The sequence below is a fragment of the Euleptes europaea genome, chromosome 3 (genome assembly GCF_029931775.1).
Source record: "Euleptes europaea isolate rEulEur1 chromosome 3, rEulEur1.hap1, whole genome shotgun sequence".
In the NCBI taxonomy this organism is placed as follows: domain Eukaryota; kingdom Metazoa; phylum Chordata; class Lepidosauria; order Squamata; family Sphaerodactylidae; genus Euleptes; species Euleptes europaea.
Genome location: NC_079314.1, coordinates 47,376,888 through 47,400,525, shown reverse-complemented (window position 1 = coordinate 47,400,525; position 23,638 = coordinate 47,376,888). Strand labels below are relative to the sequence as shown.

The window sequence follows — 23,638 nt, the reverse complement described above, 5'->3', positions numbered from 1 at the left end:
GTGTGGTTGGATCTTTAATGGGAAATTTAAGTGTTGTCTGAAGGTACCTATTTCAGTTTTCTTGTAGCCGAATGTGGTAGCAGCCATTATCCACTGTGGATTTTCCCATTTTGAATGGAGGGTCTTTGTCCCTCTTAGCCATTGCTCTGGCTCAAAGCTATCTGCTATTTACGCTGAATGTGAGTTACATGAAATCCATGCACACAAGTTGTTTCTCCATTGATCAGAAACTCTCAGGAGATTAGAAGATGCATCTCATTGTACTTTGTGCAAGTTTGTAGATATCTGTTGAATGTGTTTAGGTAGGGGTTGCCTGGTGACAGACAGCCATTTTCTCATTTAGTAAACCAGAAAATAATGTTATGTTCAGAATGAAATCAAATGAGCCTATTCCAATTAGATTTATAAGTAGTGGTGCTTGTTACACTAGTCACAGAAACACCTAATTTCCCCCCAGAACGTGACAAGAAAAATCTACACGTTTTAATGTTATAGCCTTTTTGGAGTTAGCATTAAAGAAATGTGATACATGTAAAAAAACATTTCACATGACACTGTAACAGAGTTTGCACCTACTGTTAACACCATAATAGCCTGGCCTGGCCGGGGGAGGGCGGGGTAGAAATACAAAAATAAATAAATAAATAATAGGTGACTAACATAATGTGAGACTGTCATAATTCTTTCCATGTGAATTTAATATTCAATTCACACACTGTTGTTTTCAGATGAGAGAACAAGTTATAAGTACATGTCATTATTCTTATTAATTTAAGCCTTTTAAAAATTACTGGTAACTTCAACCTGAGTGTGGTAGAATCGGGGATATAGCTGTGCTAGATCCAAATGCATTTCTTGAAGCGCTTGGAAAATTCTACCAGTCTCTTCTTACTTATATCAAGAAGGCAGATCAATTCTGAAACTCTTTTCTAGCCTGACTTTCTTGAAATTGGAAAATTTCAATTATTCTTAAAGACTGAGGAGGAGGAGGAGGAGGAGGAGGAGGAAGAGTTTGTTTTTATATGCCGACTTTCTCTACCACTTAAGGGAGACTCAAACCGGCTTACAATCACCTTCCTTCCCCTCCCCACAACAGACACCCTGTGAGGTAGGTGGGGCTGAGAGAGCTCTAACAGAGCTGTAACTTGCCCAAGGTCACCCAGCTGGCTTCATGTGCAGGAGTAGGGAAACATATCCAGTTCACCAGATTAGCCTCCGCCACTCATGTGGAGGAGTGGGGAATCAAACCCGGTTCTCCAGATCAGACTCCACCACTCCAACCACAGCTTTTAACCACTACACCATGCTGGCTCACCTACACCATGCTGGCTCATGAAATAGCCTCCAAACATTTGGTTGTCCACTGTTATTGTTCGGTCCCCACAAAGTACTAAAGTTACTGTAGGGCCTGCTTCTACTGGGCTAACTTCATGGCAAACCATGGTTCTGTTTTCCATTATAATTCTGAACGTAACCAAAAATTGAGATAAAAAAACAGACAGAACAAAACCATGGATTTTTCTACAAACTTGAGACAGCCCCTTGGTTTGCAAAAAAAAAATCTGGAAATGAAAACAATGGGTGAAGTGACTTTGAGGTGGATTGGATTTCCTCTTCCCAACAAGTTTCTTGCAGGTCCCCACGTATACTTCATGATTTTCAGCATTTCAAAGACCCCTCCAATCCTTAATTGCAAACAAGGATTATGAGAACATATATGAAGAGCCTTACACCAAGTCAGATCATTGGTCCGTCTAGTGCAGGACAGTCCGATCTAACTGGGAGCAGCTCTCCAGGTATTTCTAGCCAATATCTTTTAAACAGTGATTGAATATGGTACCTTCTACACCCAAGGCATACACTACTACACCCTTCCTCTTTAAAGCTGTATTTGGAAGCTGTACATCCTTCTTTCCTGGTTATGTTTCATTCGCCTCTCTGACACCAACTCCAAAAAGTTCTTCTTAAAAGACAACTAGGATAAAATTACTTTGGACATTTAAATCCCTTGTGACATCTTAGGTTGCAGAACCTACAAATCCAAATGACTGGAAGAGAGCCTGAAGTAACAAAATCTAATTCCTGTTGGTTACTGTCCTATACAGAGATCCACCATATAAATAGATAACCCCCAAGTGCAGATAGATAGGCTAAATAATATATCAGCTAGAAAACTCAGCACAAAATCTATGAATAATATATAAGCAAAGGTGCACAATTAAAATTAAAAATGCAGGATTTTAATACGGCTGTTGTCAGCCAGTATTTGGGACTCCCTAGCAGTAGGATGCAGTACTGTTCAGCCTTGCCCCATTGGGGAAAAGGACCTTTTAAAACTTAGTATGTATTGTACTCTGTTGGTTAATGAACTAATATAGCCAAGCACTGCCAATCATCTCACTTTATAAAGTGATACTTTGAACAGGCATCTATGTATCATTTGTTGGTTATGACAGCAGATAGCTGTATGACTGTTTCTTGTAATTATATACTTTTTGCTTTTTTATATAATTGATACATCTTTGGACAGTACAAAATGGCCCCAGCACTTGATGGTGATCAATAAAGCATTTGAAATAATAAAGCTATTGAAAACTGCATCATGCCATAGGATGAAAAGAACAGCTGTTGTACTTAACAGAGAGAAAAATGGGAGTTTGCAACAAACAAAGAATGTATCTGCCATCAGTCTGTTATACCATAAGGCATTCTCCCCTCACAAAAATACTGATCCTGTACAAAATTGCTCTGGAACCTTATACAGGGAACCTAAATGGGGAATGATATAAAATGTTTGTTTGTAGCTTGGCTTTGGTACAGGCTTTTAAACTTGACCCTACTGTTAAGTCTCTCAACAGCAAAATAATAACATAAATTACCTTCATTTAAAATATTCATACCCCATCATATCTTCAAAATCTCAAGGCAGCTGAAAAGAACAAAACACAGTTAAAAGCCAGTACACTTAGTTAAAAACAGTCTAAAAATAATTTGCCCTACACCAAATGCCCTCTGGAACAGGACAGCCTTAAGCAGCTTCCTAATGTAGCAAATAAAAGTGCCCGCTGCACCCACTCTGGTAGGTCAGTTAATCTTGGTAACACAATCTTTGAAGGATGTTTAACATCTCTGAGGAATTTACTTGGCTTTCAATAGAGGAAAAGGCTAGATTATACCGCTGTAACTGATTTGAAGAATTGGACTCTGGCATTCATCTGAAGCTCTGCAGTGGTTTAATTTCCTTGTATCCATCACAACTTTTAAAGATTTCTACAGGCTATGAAATACCTCCCTGTCAGGGCAAGTCAGTCCTGGCTAGTTTTGCTCATATTCACTCACCAATATATGGCAAAAACAGTATAAATATTAACAGAATCAACTGACTACGTTGCTGGATTTTCTTCACAATTTAGGAACAAACCATGGATGTTCTGAATTTGTACATTATAGTTTGGTTTTATATAACCCAATGGGATAAATAATAGTTTACATGTTTGTTTCTTTTAATTTGGTGGTTCCACCTCCCCGTGTATACTTTATTTTTTATTTATTCTGATACTGATATTTTACTTTTCTCCCCCATGAGGGCTCCAGGTAGCTTACAGTATTGTTCTCTACTCCTCCATTGTATCCTCACAACATCAACCGAGTTAGGCTGAGAGAGACTGACTGCCCCAAGGTCACCCAGTAAGCTTCCATGGCAGATTGGGGATTCAAAGGGTCTCACAAACCTTATTCAAATACTCTAACCTCTACACCACACTGGCTCTCTTTGTTTAGAATACACCTCTCTATCAGTCTTTATCCCAGATCTCCTTGGCTTGAGGTGTAGAGGATAAAGCCTGGTTACTCCCACTTTTGGCGTCTGACACAAGAACTGTGGTGTAACAGCTAAGACTGTAAAGAGGGATTACTGTTTATGCATTCTGATCCCACATTCCCCTCTGGGGCACAACTGTATGAACGTTTTTTAAAAAAAACATATGGGACCAGAAGCAATAGTGAACAAGGTCAGTCTGCATGTACACCAATATGTGTGTATGGCTGTGGGGAAGGGCTGTAGCTCAGTGGTAGAGCATCTGCTTGGCATGCGGAAGGTCCCAGGTTCAATCCCCGGCATCTCCAGTATATGAAGTATACTAGGCAAGTATATGAAGAAAAGACCTCTGCCTGAGACCTTGGAGAGCCACTGCCGGTCTGAGTAGACAAAACTGACTTTGATGGACCAAGGGTCTGATTCAGTATAAGGCAGCTTCATGTGTTCATCCTAAGGACACTTTCCTGGAAGGAAGGAAGACCCACTGAATAACATAAGACATACTTCTGAGTAGACCTGCTTAGGAATTGCTCCCGATGTGTATACCACTGAAACCATAGTTTCCATGAAAATGACACTTAAAAACCATGATCTGGCCTTGTTCTCAAAACAGCAGACAAGGTGACACATCTGTTTCATCATTGTTGCCACTACAGGCCAAGGCTCACATGACTGTTTTTCCAGAGAAACACATTTCCTGAATCTAGAAAACCAGAATATCAGGGAGATGGCTAAACTAGAACCCTTTCCTCTGACATCTAGTTTTCTTTGTGGATTCTTTTTATAGAGGTTCAGCTGTATGCGCTTTCACTTGCAGTCTAAAATATTTATCTACTGTTACCTTTCAGCCTTCTGCCTTGGAGGAAAAAAACTCCCCCCCCCCTTGTATCTTGTGGGAACCACCTGCCAGCCACAAAGGCGAGGGCCTTGCCCACTTTCCTGAAACATGGGACAGGAGTCACATTGGAGAAGGGTGCTCAGAAGAGCCATAATGGCATGTCAATTAGCCACATGTGACTCCCAAGCCACTGAATTAGTATCACTGGTGGAGAAAGATGAAGTACAAGGTACAAAAGGTCAGATCCATTGGAATAAGTATGCAGAGAGAACATACTGTGACCAGCTTCACAGATGGTGCACACCAACAATCACTCAATTAGTATCTTGAATAGTAAGAGAACAGAAAGCAACCCCATCAAGCCTTGCCCTTCTGAAGAAAATCCTTTGAAAATGAAGATTGATATATTTCCACTTAAGTGTAGCAGAATGCCAGCCCACCAGCAAGTAATTCCTATGCTAAGGGTGCATGCTTGGGCACAGCTATCCACCAAGATCCACTGAACTTACTGGGCCCTTAGGCCTAACCTACACATGCAAGTGCAGAGGGCACAAGGAGGGGGCAAAATGCGCGGTCACCATTTCAGACTGCAGGGGGAGGGATCACATTTTCCAAGTTCCCCACATGAATACCATTCTATAAAATGTGCCCTCTTTTGGAGGCTCACCTGGCACTTGCTCTCCTCGCCTTCACGCACTAGGCCAAAACATTTTTTTAACCCAGACTTTTAACTGAGGAGGGTTCCAACTTTTAAGATGTTTTTATGATCTGCTTCTAGTCAAAGGGCCATTTTGTGAGTATATCAGGCTGCTGAATGTTGTTCTGTTTTTTATGCTGTCTTGTTTTATTACTAATAATTCTTTAACTTGTATTATGTCAGTGTTGCATTTCCTTGGTGAGCTGCCTCCAGCAAGTCATCATATGAATTTTCTAAATAAATGAAACACTAACACAGCAGAAGAGAATAGACAGATCCAGTGGGGGGGGGGCAGAGGAATCATTGAAGGGTAGCCACTGGGCAGTAGCACTAGTGAGTGAAGATACTTCGTAGACCATGGCAGTGCCACTTCAGCTAACCCTAGTTAGTACTGACCAGAAGGCAATGGTAAATCACTTCTGATCATCTCATACTTAGTTCAAAACAACTTCAGGTTGAAACAAGATATATTATCAAGGACGAATGTGCAAAGACTATTCCTGTAGCCAAAAGAAATGAAAAGCCTCAATGTATAATTGATGAAACTCTTAAAATTGCTAAAGATGGACAAGAAGCAAAAAGTGACAGAAATAGAATCAGAAGACTAAATCTGTAGTTGCAGAGACTGGCACATAGAGACAAAGAACTATTATAATAATCAGAACAAAAAAAATAGAAGGGAACAACAAATAAGGAAGAAAAAGAAATCTGTTCCACAAGATCTAAGAAATCAAAGGGAAATTTAAAGCATGGTTAGACATGCTGAAAGATCAACATGGAATGCATTAACTGAAAGGGGCAAAATAAAGAAAAGATGGGAACAATACACCAAAGAACCATACAGAAGAGATGAAAGGATGACCGATTCCTTCCAAGAATATTTTGAAGAACCTTAGAAAGTGAAATAAAAGCTGCACTCACAGAAATTGGGAGGAATCAATCACCAGGAGTAGATGGGATATCAATCAAGCTATTACAACTCACAGAAACAGTCTAACAAAATCTTAACAAGAAGACATCAAAAATACGGAAAACAAAGCAATGGCCCACATGCTTAATCTACTTTCCAATTCCCAAAAAAGGAGATGTCAAAGGCTACAGCAAGTATTGGATGATTGCATTAATTTCGCACAGGAGTAAAGTAATGCTCAAAATCTTACAACAAAGACTGTTACCATACATGGAACGAGAAATGCCAGGTGTTCAAGCTGGATTCAGAAAAGGAGGAGACACTAGAGATCATATGGCAAATTTATATTGGTTACTGGAGCATACGAGAGATTTTCAGAAGAAAAGCAGCTTGAGTTTCATAGATTACAGCAAAGCTTTTGACTATTTGGATCATGAAAAGCTATTGTTGGTTTTAAAGGAAATAGGTGTGCCACAACATTTGATTGTTTTGTACGCAATCTGTACTCTGGACAAGAATCTACTGTTCGGCAAAATGTGGAAAAACAGAATGGTTTCCAATTGGCAAAGGTGTCAGACAAGGATGTATTTTATCTTTTCAATCTATATGGAGAACATATCAGGAAGGATTGATTAGATTTAGATGAAGGTGGAGTAAAAATTGGAAGAAAGGACATTAGCAATTTGAGATATTGAGATGACACCATATTACTGGCAGAAAATAGTGAAAACTTGAAATGACTACTGCTGAAGGTTAAAGCAGAAAGTGCCAAAGCAGGATTACAGCAGAACATAAAAAAGACAAAAGTAATGACTACAGGGGGATTATACAAGTTTAAGGCTGACGATGAAGAAATTGAAATGATTTCCTATCCCTTGGCTCCATCATGAACTGAAGTGAGTCTGCAGCCAAGAAATCAGAAGATTTAAGACTGGAGAGGGCAGTCACGTTGGAGCTAAAAAAGATCCTTAAGTATAAGGATGTGTCACCAGGGACTACGATCAAAGTAGTTCACACTGTAATATTCTCTATTACTATGTACAGGCATGAAAGCTGGTCAATGAAAAAAGCTGACAGGAAGAAAGTTGATTCATTTGAAATGTGGTGTTGGATAAGAGCTTTACGGATACCATGGACTGCCAAAAAAGACAAATCAGGGGGCTCTAGATCAAATCAAGCCTAAACTCTCCCTAGAAGCTAAAATGACTAAACTGAGGCTTTGTACTTTGGTCACATCATGAGAGGTCAAGACTCACTGGAAAAGACAATAATGTTAGGAAAAGTTGAAGGAAAAGACCCAATATGAGAGAGACTGACTCTATTAAGGAAGCCATGGTTCTCAATTTGCAAGACGAAATAGAGGGGGGAAAGAGCCAAACAAAAAACAAAGTTGGGTACCCACATGTTTGGGTAAAACAAGACCTAAATAAAACAATGAAATGTAGTTATTATGAAGTGCTTATGCATATATTAAAAACAAGCCCATATGGCAACAAATACAGGATTGATATTTAAAACCAGGCTGGCATAACATTGAACGTGCACCTCATTATAAACCAAAACTCTTATTTTAATACGTGCTTTATAATAAATATATTTCATTGTTTTATTTAGGTCTTATTTCACCCAACCTTTTGGGTACCCATCTCAATTTGCAAGACCTGAGCAAGGCTGTTATGTTAGGACGTTTTGTAAGTTATTAATTCATAGGGTCGCCATAAATCGGAAGCGACTTGTCGTTACCCCCTCACTGAGCTACATGGGTAGGTCAGGCCTGAGGGAAGGCCCAGTTAGATAGGTAGCCCCTTTTCCACCTTATAGGTTCATTTTTAGTTTGCACTAAGTTTTTACATGGAGGAAGTCAAAATGTGACTCCTGCTTACACGCGCTAAGTCTGAAGCGGTGTAGCCCGACACCTCATTCTCCTTCATGAAGGCAGATATGGAAAGAGGACTAAATACCACCGGGACTAAACACAAGGGACTAAAATATCACCGAACCCTGCAGGACTTCTGAATTAACACGCTTAAAGGCTGCGCACGCGCGCATCGCCGTTCTCAGGGTCACCACCACCTACACTTAGCACACGTGCAAATTCCTCCGTCACGCGCCCTTGGCGCTAGCAAAGCTCTTTCGCGCTCCAGCTTCATTTCCCATTTCCCTCAAGGCCGCGGCGCTGAAGAAACGAAACTGGAGCTCGAGGGAGGGAGGGAGGGAGGGAGGGAGGGCCCCCCTCCGCCACGCGCGCTTCATTCCTCCGCGGCCATCCCGCTCCCTGCCGCGTTTCCTCCCCACCTTTTTGCCAAACCATCGCGACCAACCAGAGAGAAGAAAAAAAATAATAAGGCGTCAATCCCTGTGACGTCAACTCCTCAGCTCCGCTCCCCCCCCCTTTTTTTGTCCCTTTGGGGACTCGCGCACCGGCAGAGGAGACCAGCCTCGTGACGTCACTGGCCGTCTTTCTCATTTCCCCTCCCCTTCGCCGTCGGATGCGGGCCAATTGACGGACACACCGATCCCTCCTCCCACTGACCTCACCGCCTGACCCGCCCACTCCCCCTATGGGGGGAACGGCGTCCAATGAAGAGCGGGGACGGGGACAGTTCTCCGTGACGTCCTGGCCCCGCCTCTCGGCCGCCTGGCAGCGGGCAACTGAGGATAGAAAGCGGAGGGAGAAAGGCTAAGGCCACTGCCGGCGGCGCGTCTCTCTCTCTCTCCTCCTCCTCCTGGCGGCCGGGGCTCTCGTGCCCTCCTCCCCTCTCCTCAGGCGCCATGGAAAGTGCGGCGGCGGGAGCGGAGTTCAACATTCTCCTGGCGACCGACTCCTACAAGGTTGGGGGGTGAAGCCTATGGGGAGACGGGCGGGAAGAAAGGGGGGTGATCAAGCGGCGGGGGGGGGGAGGGCAGGCGGACGTCCAGAGCCCTGACGATGGGCTGTGGTCGCGGCGTGCATCGGAGGCTTCTTCTCCATCCTCCCCTTTAATCCCCGCCAGTCGTGGTCTCCTCCATCCCGCTCCCCACTCCTTAGTCCTTCTCCCCCCCCCGCACCATGCTTCTCTTCCACCCCCCCCCCCGTTTCAGGCATCGAGGACCTGCATGGCGCCTGGGACTACGTGTGCGATGGCTCGCAGGCCATGCCTGCATTAAGGGACCTGCCAAAAGAGGGCGGAGGGGAAGGGTAGGCCCGCTTGCCCTTGTAGCCCGTGCACCTGATGGGAGCAGAGGCTCTTCCTCGCCTGGCAAGCGGGGAGCTTCTGCCGCCGCCGCGCACTTCTTCTTCTTTTTTTAAATGGGGGCGGGAGTCGAAAAGACGCACCTCGGTCTTTTGTGTCGCCTCTCCGCTGCAAGACTCTGATCCTAACCACGCTTTTGCTGGGCAGTAAGACCCTTTGGGGATCGTGGAAGGGGTCGCTTCCGATTGCGTTTTCCTGTAACGTTTGCTACCTTGGAAAAGAAAGGTGATTGGGATGGGGGTGGGGTGTCGATGGGAATCCGCTCCCCTCCCGCCATGATTGGAGGTGTGTGTGTGTGTGGCGGAGAAGGGGAGGAAAGCGAAACTCTTGACTTGTTCTGGCGCCTGATCTCCCCTCCCCCCCTCATCTCATTTCGTCTCTTCACAATTGGAGACAAAGGTAGAAATTAGGGTTTCAGCGTGCACGTGTGCTGCCGGAGGTGAAGAATGGGCAAGGGATCTTATGGACCCAAGTCGCTGCCCTCATGCTGTAAAGTTTCTACTAATAAGAAAAAAGAGAGGGCGGGGGACTGGGCAATATCGAAAGTGAACCCTGTGACTAGGAGGAGCTGGCTCAGCACCTCAGCCTTTATGCCCTTTATTCTTTTTTCCCTCTTTCTCTATGCTAATTCTCACTGGATGAAGTTGGGGGTGGGTCTTAGAAATGGTGCTTCATTCAGCTAGTAGGCTAATGCAAAGGTACTATCTTTACTTGACAGGTGGTAGAAAACGGGAATGCCAGTGTTAAAGGAAAGATCTGTCTAAATTGTTTAAAATTTATTTGTCCTCAAATCAAGCCAGATTTCTAACTGGTAAATATTGTACTGTTCCCAAAGCAAGCATGGTTGTGGATCTTTGTCAATAGAATAGGTTCGGTCTCCTCACCTATAGAGAGCTTTACTACAGTTAAACAAAGAACACTTAATGCTGTTTTATTTAGTGCATTTTATCCCACCCTTCAAGGAGCTTAGGGCAGCCTATATGGTTCTTTCTTCTTCCTGTTTTCCTCACAACTACCCTGTGAGGTAGGTTAGGCTGAGAGATATGACTGGCTCCAAGGTCATCCAGTAAATTTCATAGCAAGCAGGGATTTGGACCTTGGTCCTACTTCAGCACAAACCGCTACTCCGCACTGGCTAGGAAACAGTATTTCTCATCTTTTGCAGTTTCTGTTGAACTTGGACAACAGACTTGGGCTCTTTTTAAAAATACTGTTTACCACACTAGGGGATCAAATAAATTAAATTTTATATTAGTTTATATTAATGAGTTTAAACTGGAGATAAAATTCCCGTGATAATTAAAAAAAATTGCAGAGGATTTGGCTGTTGCTGCCTTTTGGGTTCTCACTGTCTTCTAATGTGTACTTTATTAAAACTTAAATTGTTTAAATTGTTGTATTATAATTACAGTATCTTGCTCTAGCGGTCTCCAAAGTTTAATTCCCTTACACAATTGTTGGTGTTGAAAAGCTTGAAACCAGAAATGAAAGTAGATCTGACGGTTATGAAACAGAAAACATTTCTAATGCCAACAAGATCAAAACTCACTTAAATCAGTTGTACAACCCCTGTGGGTACTGATTATACAACCCCTGCGGGTACTGATTATGAAAGCATTTAACTATGTAGTTCCACTGATTGCAAAAGGAATGGAGAGGGAAAACCTCTGGTTGAGGGAAAGTACTGTACTGTTTTATGGGTAATGCAACTTCAGACGTGTACTTTGCCACGAAAATCAAGGCCTCAAGTCATGTTCCTTATTAAACCTGTTTCAGTAATTTGTCTGTTGTAGTAGTAGGCCCTACAAGTATTATGCTACGCCTTTTAGGTCCAGCCCAGCCAGAGATTGGTCTTTTATGTTCCGTCTGTTTCAACAGGACATTATAATTGTTGTTCTTATTGCATTTTTCATGTTTTATTTATATTGTGAGCTGCCTTGTGTTCCACAAGGGAGAAAGGCAGCTAACAAATGTTTTAAATAAATAAATAGGAGAGTTAAGCATGTGGGGTTGTGCTTTATGTTAAAACGCTAGTGATAAGTTAAAATGCTGCACATTTTTGTGCTAGAAAAATATAACTTTTTTTGGATAATAATGTCAAGAAATCTTCATGAAAACGTAGCCTAAGAGAGGCTTGATCTTGACTTTTAAAACTGTACAAATTCTTGCTGCTCCACATAAACTGCATCCCTCATGTGTTATATATACTGGATGCATTTTCATATTAAACTGTGTTATTTGCCTACATATATATTTGAGGACCTCTTGTTAAGTAAGACAAGGGCCATCACTCTCTGTGCCCAAGATAGTTTTTCATCTAATAATCAATAAAAAGTGAGTTTGTGTAACATAGTACGCAAAGGCTAGGATGCCAGTGCTTCCTTAAAAAAGTTAAGTGAGTAACTCAAAGCTACTGTTTTACTGCATGTCTTCTCTCTCAGGTGACTATTGAAGGGCTCATCCCCCACTTTGAGCTCCTCGAAGGAATAGCAGGATACAGATAAAGCCAAATCACCCTAACAATCACATTGGAGCATCTGAATTTGACACTTGTTTCTTAAACTCTTGAGCAATGAAAAATTTGACAAGAATAACGTTGGGTTAAGAAAAGCTTAAACTTGTTTAATAGTGTAATAGGATAACAGACAGAATATAGAAATAACTTTTGGTTTCATTTTGCGATGCACTTACGTATCCAAATGAGCTTACCTGCAATATTTATACAGTGCCAGCATCGTCCACAGTACTTGGCAGAGCATGCCCTCCCAACAATTCACACTTGAAAATGGAACAGTCTTTTTTAACATCTCTATTTTTATAGCTGAGCCACATCTTTTGTATACATTGCAGAGGGTCTTTCCCCACCAGTGTGTTGCATTATTTTATGCTCCAGAAGCTTGTCCTGTACTAGTTTCTAATCATAAGTATATGTTTTAAATTAATTTTTAATTTTACAGTGGGCCTGGTTATAATAGAATAGGTACATATTGCGTTGCCACGCATGTCAATTGACCAGTCAAATATAGTCAATTCATTGCCAATTTGACGTGGAGCCAAGAATACCACAGTGTAGACGAGCACTATTTGTTTCACTATGGTGTTTGCTAGGGCAGTCGGCAGGAGCAAACACAGCAGGGAAAGTGTCTCCTACTGGTCACCTGTTATAACTGCGAGCAGTTCCAAACAGCAATGCCCATATAAATACATTACATTAAAAATTAAGGAATTAATCTCACTGTTACACAGTTCATTACCTAACTATTTTGTGATTAGCATAAATACAAAACCTGTTGATGATTTATCTGTACCTAATAAAGTTAACATTTTAAAGATATTTGACCAGATTTTTTTGCCAGTCAAATGGCTAATCCTAGCTGAAACTCATTCATCAACCTTTTCTCTGTGTAGAGGTGATTGTGAATGGGGAATAAAAAGGAGGCAGTGCTCTAGCATTTTTGTGTCTCTGTGTTAGTGCACTTACTCATGCTGGTGCATGTCAAGATATGTGTCCCTCCCACAACAAATTAGCTTCTAGGGACCTGGTACAGGGGGCTGAAATTTAGCATGCACGTATATGCCCTCTTAACAATTTAAATGACATCTCTAACATCCTCTGAAAAGGTAAAATATCTTGTTCTAGCAAGCAGGAAAAACTTAACTGTCACCATTAAGCAAAAAAGGTAGGCCCATGCCTCGAAGATCTTACAGTCTAAATGTTAAGTACTGGAGAAGCAACTTTTAGAGACAGTGCTTAATGAGGTAGATATATGCAAATTCAGCTCAGCTCATGTCCTGTCTAAGATTAAAGGCTTCAATGAAGAAGCAGAATTTGGAGACAGAAGTGATGTTATACAGGTGTTTTAGAGTAGTAGCAAAAGAATGGATGCATAATTGGATTGTGACCATAAGCCCAGTTCTCTATGATTACAGAGAGTGCTTTACAACCTAAACTCCTGTACCCCAAACCAGGGTTCCCTAATGTGGTGCCCATGAGCACCATGACGCCCATCAGTACTTTCCTTGGTGTCCACTGAGCTTTTCAGAAAGTGGGTGGGGCGGTTGTAAGGCAGGGCTTGTTATTGGCTGCCCTCTTTTAAATGAAAGTATTTTCCACTGTAGGATGAGGAGGACTGGTAAGCACTTGGGCATGGTAAGCACTTAGTCGTGGCATTCCTCCTTCAGAATTCCCTTCTTCCCAGGAGTGTGAGGTTCCACCTCAGGCAGTAATTTTGGGTTTGCCACCTCTTGTGGCAGCCCTTTCAGGGTGGTGCTCACTACCCACTCTAAAAATTGCAGCGGTGCCCACAGGCTTAAAAAGGTTGGAGCCCCCTGCCCTAAACCATCTTTCTCTGATTCACTCAAAGCCTATAAAATAAATTGCCATCAAATTATTCATTTTAGGCAGCTGAAACATCCTATTAGTGTGCTATATGAGAAACAAGACACCCCCAATTATTGGGAAACAAACTTTGATAGCACATATAGAGCAGTATTAATGTATGGAGGAAGAGTGGGACAAATCAAAAGGACAATAAAAAGAAAACCAGGTGCTTACATGCAGGGTAAATTTGATCATGATTTAAATCACTAGTCAGTAAGACTAGATTTAAATCATGGTTTTCTACATAAACAGCACTTCACATGATGTTGTTTCATTCGGGCCACCAGTCCTTGTGTTTCTTTGTTGCAGTCTTTGCATTTTGCACACATGCCTGACTTACCCATAGGTAGAGGAACTTCATGAATATATTTCCAAATGTCTCTTTTACAGCCTGCTGCCATTATAGGTTTTCTCATTCAGGGAGTGACTAATACCATAAACCTCAGGCTATACACAGAAAGATCCCAAGACTTGTGGAGAATTCTGCTCAAAAGGTTTCACTTATCATTTTTACTGCTTGCCCCTTCCTCCTCACACTTCGTTTCTTGTGAAGATCTAATCCACTCCAAACAACCTTCTATTCATTTAACTTCTTGAAACTTAGCACTTAAGAGGGAAGGGTTATGTGTACATAGCTTTGCAAAGGAGCAGTAGGATTAACATTGCATCAATACACAGCATCATGCTACATAATTTAAAAAATAATCCTTATTTCATGATGTAACCTTTGCACTATATGTTAAACAGAAAACTATCTTTAAATAGCTTTTTCTTCAAAAAGCATGTTATTTAAAAACCCAATATAAATTTTAAAAATCAGATTTTTAAAAATCATTGATTTTTTTTTATCCACCCTGCTTACATAGAATTAAAAAATGTACAAAGCAGAAAGTTCCTAAAAATAGCAAATAGTAACACAGTGGTAGAGGAAAGATGGCATGGCATAGCCCGATCTTGTCAGATCTCAGAAGCTAAGCAAGGTTGGAACTTGGAAGGGACAGAATTAAGACAGCCATTAAAAGGAGTAAATCAAGCATCTCTAGAATGATCAGCACCAGCAATTTGATGTAGACAGACTATTGGATACTTCACATCCATCTAGATAGGGGAATGACTGAATAACAGTAAACAAGCAAGTGAAGAATTTGCAGCTTGCCCTTAAAGTACGAAGACAAGGAAGTTTCCATGTACTAGACAATTGCTTCTGTTTGTTTTTTAACAAGGAGGAGATGGGCAAGGTGGAACTGGCTTCTAGACAAAAGGGAGTTGGATCATCTTGATCAATTTAAAATGACAACCAGTAAAGGCTGAGTTTGTGATATATAAAATAAAAAGCTGCTCTGTTGGTTATAATGGGCAGGAGGCACATTTGGGGTTGCAGCTACAAGAAGGTTAAAACCAGCACCATGTCAATAAATAGCCAGTGCAATTCATTCAAAATAATGTATTTAATTCTGAACTTTGCCACCATGTGGATTGATAGAGACAGTGAATGGGGACAATAGCAGCTCCTTCACTGCTGCCTTGCCTTTGTAGGTCAGTATCAAGGAAAGAGGAGAAGGCGCCGCTGGAGCTGCCATGTAAACACACCTGCCTGAGCCAGACAAGGGAGAAGGAGAGTTAAGCTACCTAGGATGGAGCAGGAGGAGCAGGAGCCTCCCCTGCCTCCACTTGAGCTAGAGGGGGAGTAGGGTCAAGTCAAGTCTATTCATACTCTCTATTTGACCAGCCAGAAGTTAGTAAATCAGATTGTCCAACTTTAAAATTCAGATTATCATCTATAAAAACTATTACAAATTACAAAAATTGATAAAAATCTGGTATTAATAAGAAAATATTAATGCATAACACAAAAGCAGGGGAGTAGGTTCTACTACAGCCCCCTTCCACCGCTGCCACATTAGCCAGGCAGGTGGAGGCAGCGGGGCTGCAGCTGAGCAGGCTGGCCAGCGAGTGGCTTTCCTTCCAGGGGATTTCCCCGCCCCCCAAGTCACAAGGCTCATCTTTGGGTGGTGTGGGGAAGAGAAGAGCTGGAGCAGCATTTACTAGGCAGGTGGCATCTCCGCTGGGGGACAAGTAGGTGCCCAAGTGAGGAGGGGGACAAAAAAAGTCTTGCAGGTACCCACATATAGTTATAAAGTCAAGGTGTCCTTCCCAGTTTACAGACGAGCTGCCACATTTTGTATTAATTGCAGCTTCTAAATATTTTTCAAAGACAGCCCTACTATGGAGCACATTAGCAGCAGTCATGCCAGCAGGTTACAAAAGCATGGATAATGGTTACCAAGTGTAGATGGGTAAACATGCCTAGATCGGAATGCACATGGCAACCTTAGCTGAAGAATGTTAACCGTAATGACATTACTCATTTTATTGGCTTGAGGGTAAGCACTCTATTGTATTGCAGAAGAAAGAAAAAGAACTGACTCAGTTGCCCACATATTGGTTTCCCAGCATTATATAAGATCAAAAAATTTTAACCCTTAATTAAATAATTAAATGACATTTAGTGTGCATCATATTTAGTAACAGCATCTGTACAGCATAGTATTAATGGGCTGGAAGTGTGTTGGGTGAATGCGAACAGAATAAACTTTTAAAAAGTTTTCCATTGAATCTTAATATTATTTTAATGTTAATATTTCTTCATTAAAATCACAGAATCATGGAGTTGGAAGGAACCATACAGGCCATCTAGTCCAACCCCCTGCTTAATGCAGGATCATGCCAGATTCTGCAATGGAAGTAGTATTCAGTTGACAGAACTGTGACTTTTATGTTGTAGGCTAGTGTGTGAGCTTTCCTTGACTTTAAATATCTGGTTTTGTTCATAGTCCTGAGGTGCTGTACATTGCAATGCATAGTTCATTTAAGCCCCTGTTCTAGTTATTGGATTATAAACCAGACAAAATGATTTAATGTTATTTGTTTTATTTTTGAAATACATTTTGTGTTGACATAAAGCTTTAAAAATAAACATAGAATGTTATGAAATGGAAAAAATAACATTGCTGCTTGACCAAAGGTCTTCATTTTGGGCACTTTTCATCAGAGTGAAACTTCATGTTCAATGGTATGATTTTAAGTGTGACTCTAATTTGAAATTTGGTATTAAGCAAACAAAGATTTTTATCACATGACCATTTAAAACACTGAATAAATCATTCCATCAAACCATGATCTTGAATATAAACTTGTTTCTTTCTAGATAGTATTGGTTTTGTTTTGCATATAAGCTGTGATTCAACACATCACAAGGTAGACTTTAGTCTGTTTTGCAAATACTACCATTGTACATGACCGAACTACACCATAATTTAGTGTGTCCATCCTATTAATCAAGTTCTACCTTGCCTTTGGCTCTGAGCCAAACCCACAACAGCACTTACAAGAGAAAAGACAAAACATACCTGTACTGCCTTTAGAGTTCTTTGTACGTTGCCATATACTTCAAGCACAATATTTAGGATTTTTAGTTCTAAAACTGATTGAAAATATTTTTGTTCTTTTTTTTTTAACCCTTATCAAACATTCCCTTGCAGTGTTGGAAACCCAAAGACTACCGCATTAGAGAGTGAAACTGACCAGTCTAATTCATTGCCCAAGCTGAGAGAAATGCAAAAAATAAATAAATATAAATAATATATAATATATAATATAATTTTTTCCCCCTTAACCTACAGCTTTAGTGTTTCTGGTAAGGGAAAAAGTGTATGTTGCTGTCTTGAAAGTGTCAGAAGTACTATTTTTAAAATGAGCTGGAAAATCCCCTAATATCATAAAACTGATGCTCTTTGTGCAAAATTAGCCCATTTTGAGTGGTTTCCTGTAAAATTTACACAATATGCTAGTGGAATGATAACGTCTTCAAATTACTAATAGAAATCTACTCTATCAAACGTATCAACTAAAAAATTGGCTTTCTTAAGCGTTTTTTTGGCAACAATCCCCGTAGTCTTGTTTTTCATAAAACAAAGTATAGTAATGAAATGGGTAGAAATTCAGCTGTTGGTACAGCAAAGCTCATATTTGGGAATAAAATTCTTGTCCTGCTGTTCATATATTGCTCTTCTCCGTAACCTGGCAATTTAACATGATGGACATGTAAAGTCTTAAAAGGTCCTCACTCAGTGAGAAGGGAAAGCTCTTTAGACTGCCAGTACAAATAAGGAACATATAGCTATACTTGGCAATGATGGCCCCGATAAAACACATTCCCACCAAAATAATCAGTTGCAAGTAATGCTTGTATTACTTGGTGTGTACCTGTCCACTAAAAACTGCAGATCCTGAACAATAGCGTCGTCTCTACAGGCATACTGTTGTATCGCTGCTGTTACAAGATTTCAGTGTGGAACTAGGGAGTGAGAATTGTCTGAACTTTATCACTTTTCAGTTTGTTCAGAATCCTGGTCAGTTTTACTTCTCTGTTGTGGGGGGGGGGGGAAATGTAAAAGCTATGGGAAAGAGAAGCTCATAAGGCAATAATGCAGAGGTCTGTTTCTTGAGCATCTGGAAACCAGAGGGAGGAGTGCTTTGGTTGTATGCCGACAGCAGAAGGGATGGAATGATAAAATGGTCCTTGTTCCAAAGCCAGAAAAGGTTAGGTCACTTTGAGCTTGCCAGGCTGTTAGAGGCTGAAGGACAAAACGGATCCTTTCTTGAAAGATACATGACACAAGTCTAGCCTGTTTTGGATATTTTTTCTTGTACATAGTAAAATGTTTCAAATTCTTACTGAGGTTTTTCTTAATGCAGGTGACACATTATAAGCAATATCCACCCAATACAAGCAAAGTTTATTCCTACTTTGAGTGTCGTGAAAAGAAGACAGAGAACTCCAAATTAAGGAAGATGAAATATGAGGAAACTGTTTTTTATGGGTTGCAGTATATTCTTCATAAGTACTTAAAAGGTATTCCATCCTAGAATTTTAACCATAGTTTTTGAACATAGATCACCATAAAGCCTCCAATTAAACAGTAGAAACAGCTTTTAAAATATATTACTTGTATCTCTGAATTGATGGTGAAACAGAAAACTCATAGGAACAGCTTTTAAAATATTACTTGTATCTCTGAATTGATGGTGAAACAAAACTCACAAATGGTAATATTTTCTAACTTGCACATAATGGCTTTATGCCTAAGATCTGTGTTCAGAAGTCTTTTTTAGTAAGGACTCCCATATGTTGAAACAGAAATGGTCATCTTCCCCTGTAGTGTCTGGCAGTAGTGGTTCCCAAGATTTGAGGCAGGATTTTTTCCAGTCCTGCTTCTAAAAGTCCTTAACTGAAGACTGCAGCATTTACCTGTAGTTCCTATACACGCATATTGAAAAACTGTTGAGAATGAAGGAATACATGCATTAAATATGAGGGCAGTGATGCTATATTCTCTGGGGTTCTGTTAATGCTTGAAAGAAAGAGTTCAGCACTAACGATGTATAATCTTTTTGAGATAACTTAAGTTCTTTTGTGACAGCTTAAATATGAATGTCAAAAACAGTTATGAGGGTTTTCTAGAAAAATATGAATTGGAAAAGTTTCCAGTGCTCCATAGAACATGATTTGATTTAGCATATTTGTTTGATACATTTAATAAGGACTGTTTAAAAGGTACCCCTGTTAATTAAGTATACCTATACTTGAACTGAAATATTTGATTAGGGAAAAAATCCAAATATAGTTTAAATGTTATGTTTATGTAAATTCAGAGCTTTATGCAGAAATTATTGGAATACTACTTACAAATTTAAAGATGATATAGTTTGTACTTTCCTTTGAATTTAAGAAAAAAACCTGTTGATACATTGGATTGGATCCAGACTAAATTGCAATTTCTGCTGGTTCCCCCTTCCTGCTGCAAGCCCCCCTCATGCCATTCCTTGGGGCCCCCTGTACCCCAGAAGCATAATTTTGTGGCGGTCGGTGGCCTGCTGTGGGATGAGAGAGGCAGGGAAGTTCTATTCTGCCACGGGAAAATTTCATCTAGATCCTGCCCAATGACACTGAAATCACTTGCCTCAGCCTGCAGTAACTCTTCATAGGATTGTGCTGTAATTTTACCACACCCAAAAAATGAGCAGGATATTCATGGATTTAACACTTCCATGGAAGTCACTAGGGCATCTCAGTTTCACTCCTTTTGTATAGTATCACATGGATTATGTGTGAGTTTCATATCAGATTAGAGATTATAACATCCCTTGTACAATGTGAAAGGAGACATATAAATAAGAATTGTAGCTGTGGTTTTAATTTGACCTGCACAGCTGATGACGTGTTCATGACTTGATTTCTGTTTGGATTATATTCTGTATTTGTGTTGTATGCCCCTGTCCCAGTTTACAAATCAATAAAGCATATATGTACTCTCATAATCCATAAATGTAATCATCTGAAATACATTAATTACAATGTTGATAAGCTTGTTGAATATCAATGATAGCATACTTTCATTCTTATTTTTAATGGAACAATGAATCTTTAAAAACAATAACATTAAAAATCTTCTGGAAAAATTTCCACCCACTATATCTAGTCAAAACTAGGCTTAAATGGGATTTTAATACCAAGAATAATAAATGGAATTTTAGTACCAAGAATAATATCTATCCATTTCAACTCTCTTTCTCATAAACCTTTTTTCTAATACTGTTTAAGGCATAAGTGGCCAAATATCTGATTCGTGTTATGCTTTCCGTTTGCTAAAAGGAATTAGATTACTGTTTCAGCTTGTGCATATATTTGCTAAAAGAGAGCAAACCACTGCCGCTAATTTGCCAAATGCATAATTATAAATCTGAGCTATGTGAATTAAGAAAGCTGGTCCAAATAATGGTATTTTGTATAACCATGCAAATATGAAAGCACAGTTCATTATGGAGGACAACTTCAGACTAAGCTATGATACTTGTGGAAGGTCAGTTGGTGCAGAACTGTGTAGCTCTTTATATCGAACTCTGTGGCTACAGTGTGTAATAGCTTCCTGTGAGATTTGTGCAACCTCAGGCAGTGGTGTGATCAACCTGAGATCGGTAGCTCAGTGTATTCCTCAGATTCAGACACTAGATGCTATATTGACTGCCACTTCTATGATTTATTCCAATCTGAGGAAAATTGCGAGAGTAGTCTCTTTCCTATTAACTATAAAATGAAGGTAACCAAGACTTAAAAGCATTAGATTTAGCATTTGGGAATTGTAGCCTTCGTTTGGTTACATATCATGGGTGACATGCCATGGATAACTTCCTCACTGCAAGTGATTATCTACCAATCGATAGTGTTTAAGCATATTTGCTATACCCATAACTAGTTCTGTGATTCATTCTGCAACCAAATTATCAATTATATCTTCAACTTAAACCAGTGGGACTCATTTCCAAATTATGAATTCATAGGATCAGGATACTATACATGTTTATATGAAAATTCTACTGAGTATGTGGGGTATACTCGCAAGTAAGTATGCATAGAATTGCAATGCCAGGCGATTATTGTGCTAGACAGAATTTCTCTGGCTGTGGCCAAGAAGTCAAAACCTTTGCACAATGTAGTCAGCTTCTAGACTACAAAATATATCTATAAAGCAACATGTGATTAGATCTGATCAACTTTCAATAGGCATGTTCATATTCCAATGCTTGGTTACATATTGGTCATAACATTTAAACTGCTCTTGATCACAGGCAAAGTGGTAACCAAAGAAAAAATTCAGGAAGCCAAAGAGGTATACAAGGAACACTTTCAAGATGATGTCTTCAATGAAAAGGGGTGGAACTACATTCTTGAGGTAAAAAGAAGTCTAGTGTAGGAGAACACTGCTTTTGTTCTTCTGAATAGTTGTCAGGCATATGGCTAATCAAACGAAAGTTTATCTTGCTTACGCTTTGAGACTACAGTTGTCAGGTGCTCAGCTTCTTGAGTTCAATGTGATAGGGCCGGCAGCTGACTTTTTCTTTTTTAGACATTTCACAGTAAAGCAGTGTTCACCCTTTTCAAATGCCAAGTAGGGCTTTCCAGGTAAATGGGGTTTTGCTTCTGATACTGCATAGTAAAATGCATGGGAGCACAGCTGGAGGGGAACATTTCCATATAGACTAGCAATTTATGATGATGTTTCTGAAGGAACTTCACAACTTTTGTTTTGCAAGTATTATACCTCTTGGTTAATGGCACTGATAGTATGGGAAACAGTTGTCTCAACACATTATACTGGTGAAAGCCAGGATGAGTTGAAACTCCCCGAGCAAATCATAGTGTACGCTGAGGAGTCAGAGATCTACCTCCCTGTGGGTTCTAACCAGCTGTCCATGCTTTCTGAAGGAAGCTTTCTTGTGAACACTGCTGTAAATTGGTTCTCGTAGGTTATCCGGGCTGTGTAACCGTGGTCTTGGTATTACTGCTGTAAATTGCTTGACAATACCATTATTTTGCTCTGTGAAGTAATGTCATACACAAGCTTTGGATGTGTGTTGAGCTTTCTTAACGTGGAAATAAAATAACTACCTGCATGGTAATTGCAAGAAGAGAAAGTGAGGACTTAATTGCATGCTAGATGTACCCTTAGTGTTCTTTAACTCGTTGCACATTTTTGTAACAATGGCTTTGTTGCCACTTAAAAAGAATTATTGTCAAATAAGAGCAGTCATTGATAATAAAGCCTGTTTTTCATCCAGAAAGATAAATGGCCATATTTAACCCTACTTTTCTAATCCTGTATGTTTCCTATTATATAACAGAAGTATGAAGGGCATCTTCCAATAGAAGTAAAGGCTGTCCCTGAGGGCTCTGTCATTCCCAGAGGAAATGTACTCTTCACTGTTGAAAACACTGATCCAGACTGTTACTGGCTCACAAATTGGATTGAGGTAAGTCATGAAAAACTGTCCCTGATTGACCAGGGTGGCTGCCTGGTCGTATGTGAGAAGCCCTGCCATGGTGTCTGTGTACATGGCTCAAAGGAAGGAACATCAGCCACCATTGCCAGGATTCATGCCTGATTGCCAACCCTTTAGGCACTTGGGTGCATGGCTTGGTCTGGGAAGTCCATTACAGATGCGAAGGCCATAGGACGTGATGGTGATGGTGGGGTGTTCTCTGCTGCAGTCTTTAGCACCCAAAGGGCCTTTACATTGTAAGGCGCCCTGAGTCCCCTGTGGGGAGAGGGTATGGGGTGTAAATTAAATAATCCAAGAGAAGCAGTGGGGGAGGGGAGGACCGAGACATGTGGGTGCCGGCCCACCTCATACATTAGCTGCAAGGCTGCATTTGGCCAGCTCAGATGTAAAGAGTGTGCTACTTTGTGTGTGTATGTTTGACATCTTATTTCCCCCCCCCCCAACAAGACTCTCTTGTTTTCTATTTTTAATATCCCCCACCACCTTGTCATCCTCCTTCTCTTAAGTTACATATAAATAACTAAGTTAAATAACTATACTTCTTCAAAACTATTCATGTATCATCTTGCCTATCAGATTTGATTTTAGGGTTTTCAGATGGATTTCAGTCTCAACTTCTTACATGTCTGCAAGTAGGAGGGCTCAGATCTCAGAAGCTAAGCAGGGTCAGCCCTGGTTAATATTTGGGTGGGAGACCACCAAGGAATACCAGGGTCACTACACAGAGGCACCTCTGTTAGTCTCTTGCCTTGAAAGCCCTATGGGGTCATAATAAGTTGGCTGCAACTTTGTGGCACTTTACACCACTACCAAGTAGGATTGCCTTTCACGTATAATTTTAATTCTTGTTATTGAATTATT

At 40.4% G+C, this 23,638-nt stretch overlaps 1 protein-coding gene across 1 annotated transcript in view; it reads left to right on the top strand.

Annotated features, from left to right (window-relative positions):
* Positions 1-9,022: 9,022 nt before the first annotated feature.
* NAMPT (nicotinamide phosphoribosyltransferase) overlaps positions 9,023-23,638 on the top strand; it is a 29,859-nt gene continuing 15,243 nt past the window's right edge. Inside the window, exons 1-4 of the mRNA XM_056846960.1 lie at positions 9,023-9,094; positions 18,635-18,791; positions 21,566-21,669; positions 22,619-22,747. Of these exons, the coding sequence (XP_056702938.1) occupies positions 9,035-9,094; positions 18,635-18,791; positions 21,566-21,669; positions 22,619-22,747 (450 nt within the window). The 5' untranslated portion in view covers positions 9,023-9,034. The remainder of the gene's footprint in view (positions 9,095-18,634; positions 18,792-21,565; positions 21,670-22,618; positions 22,748-23,638) is intronic.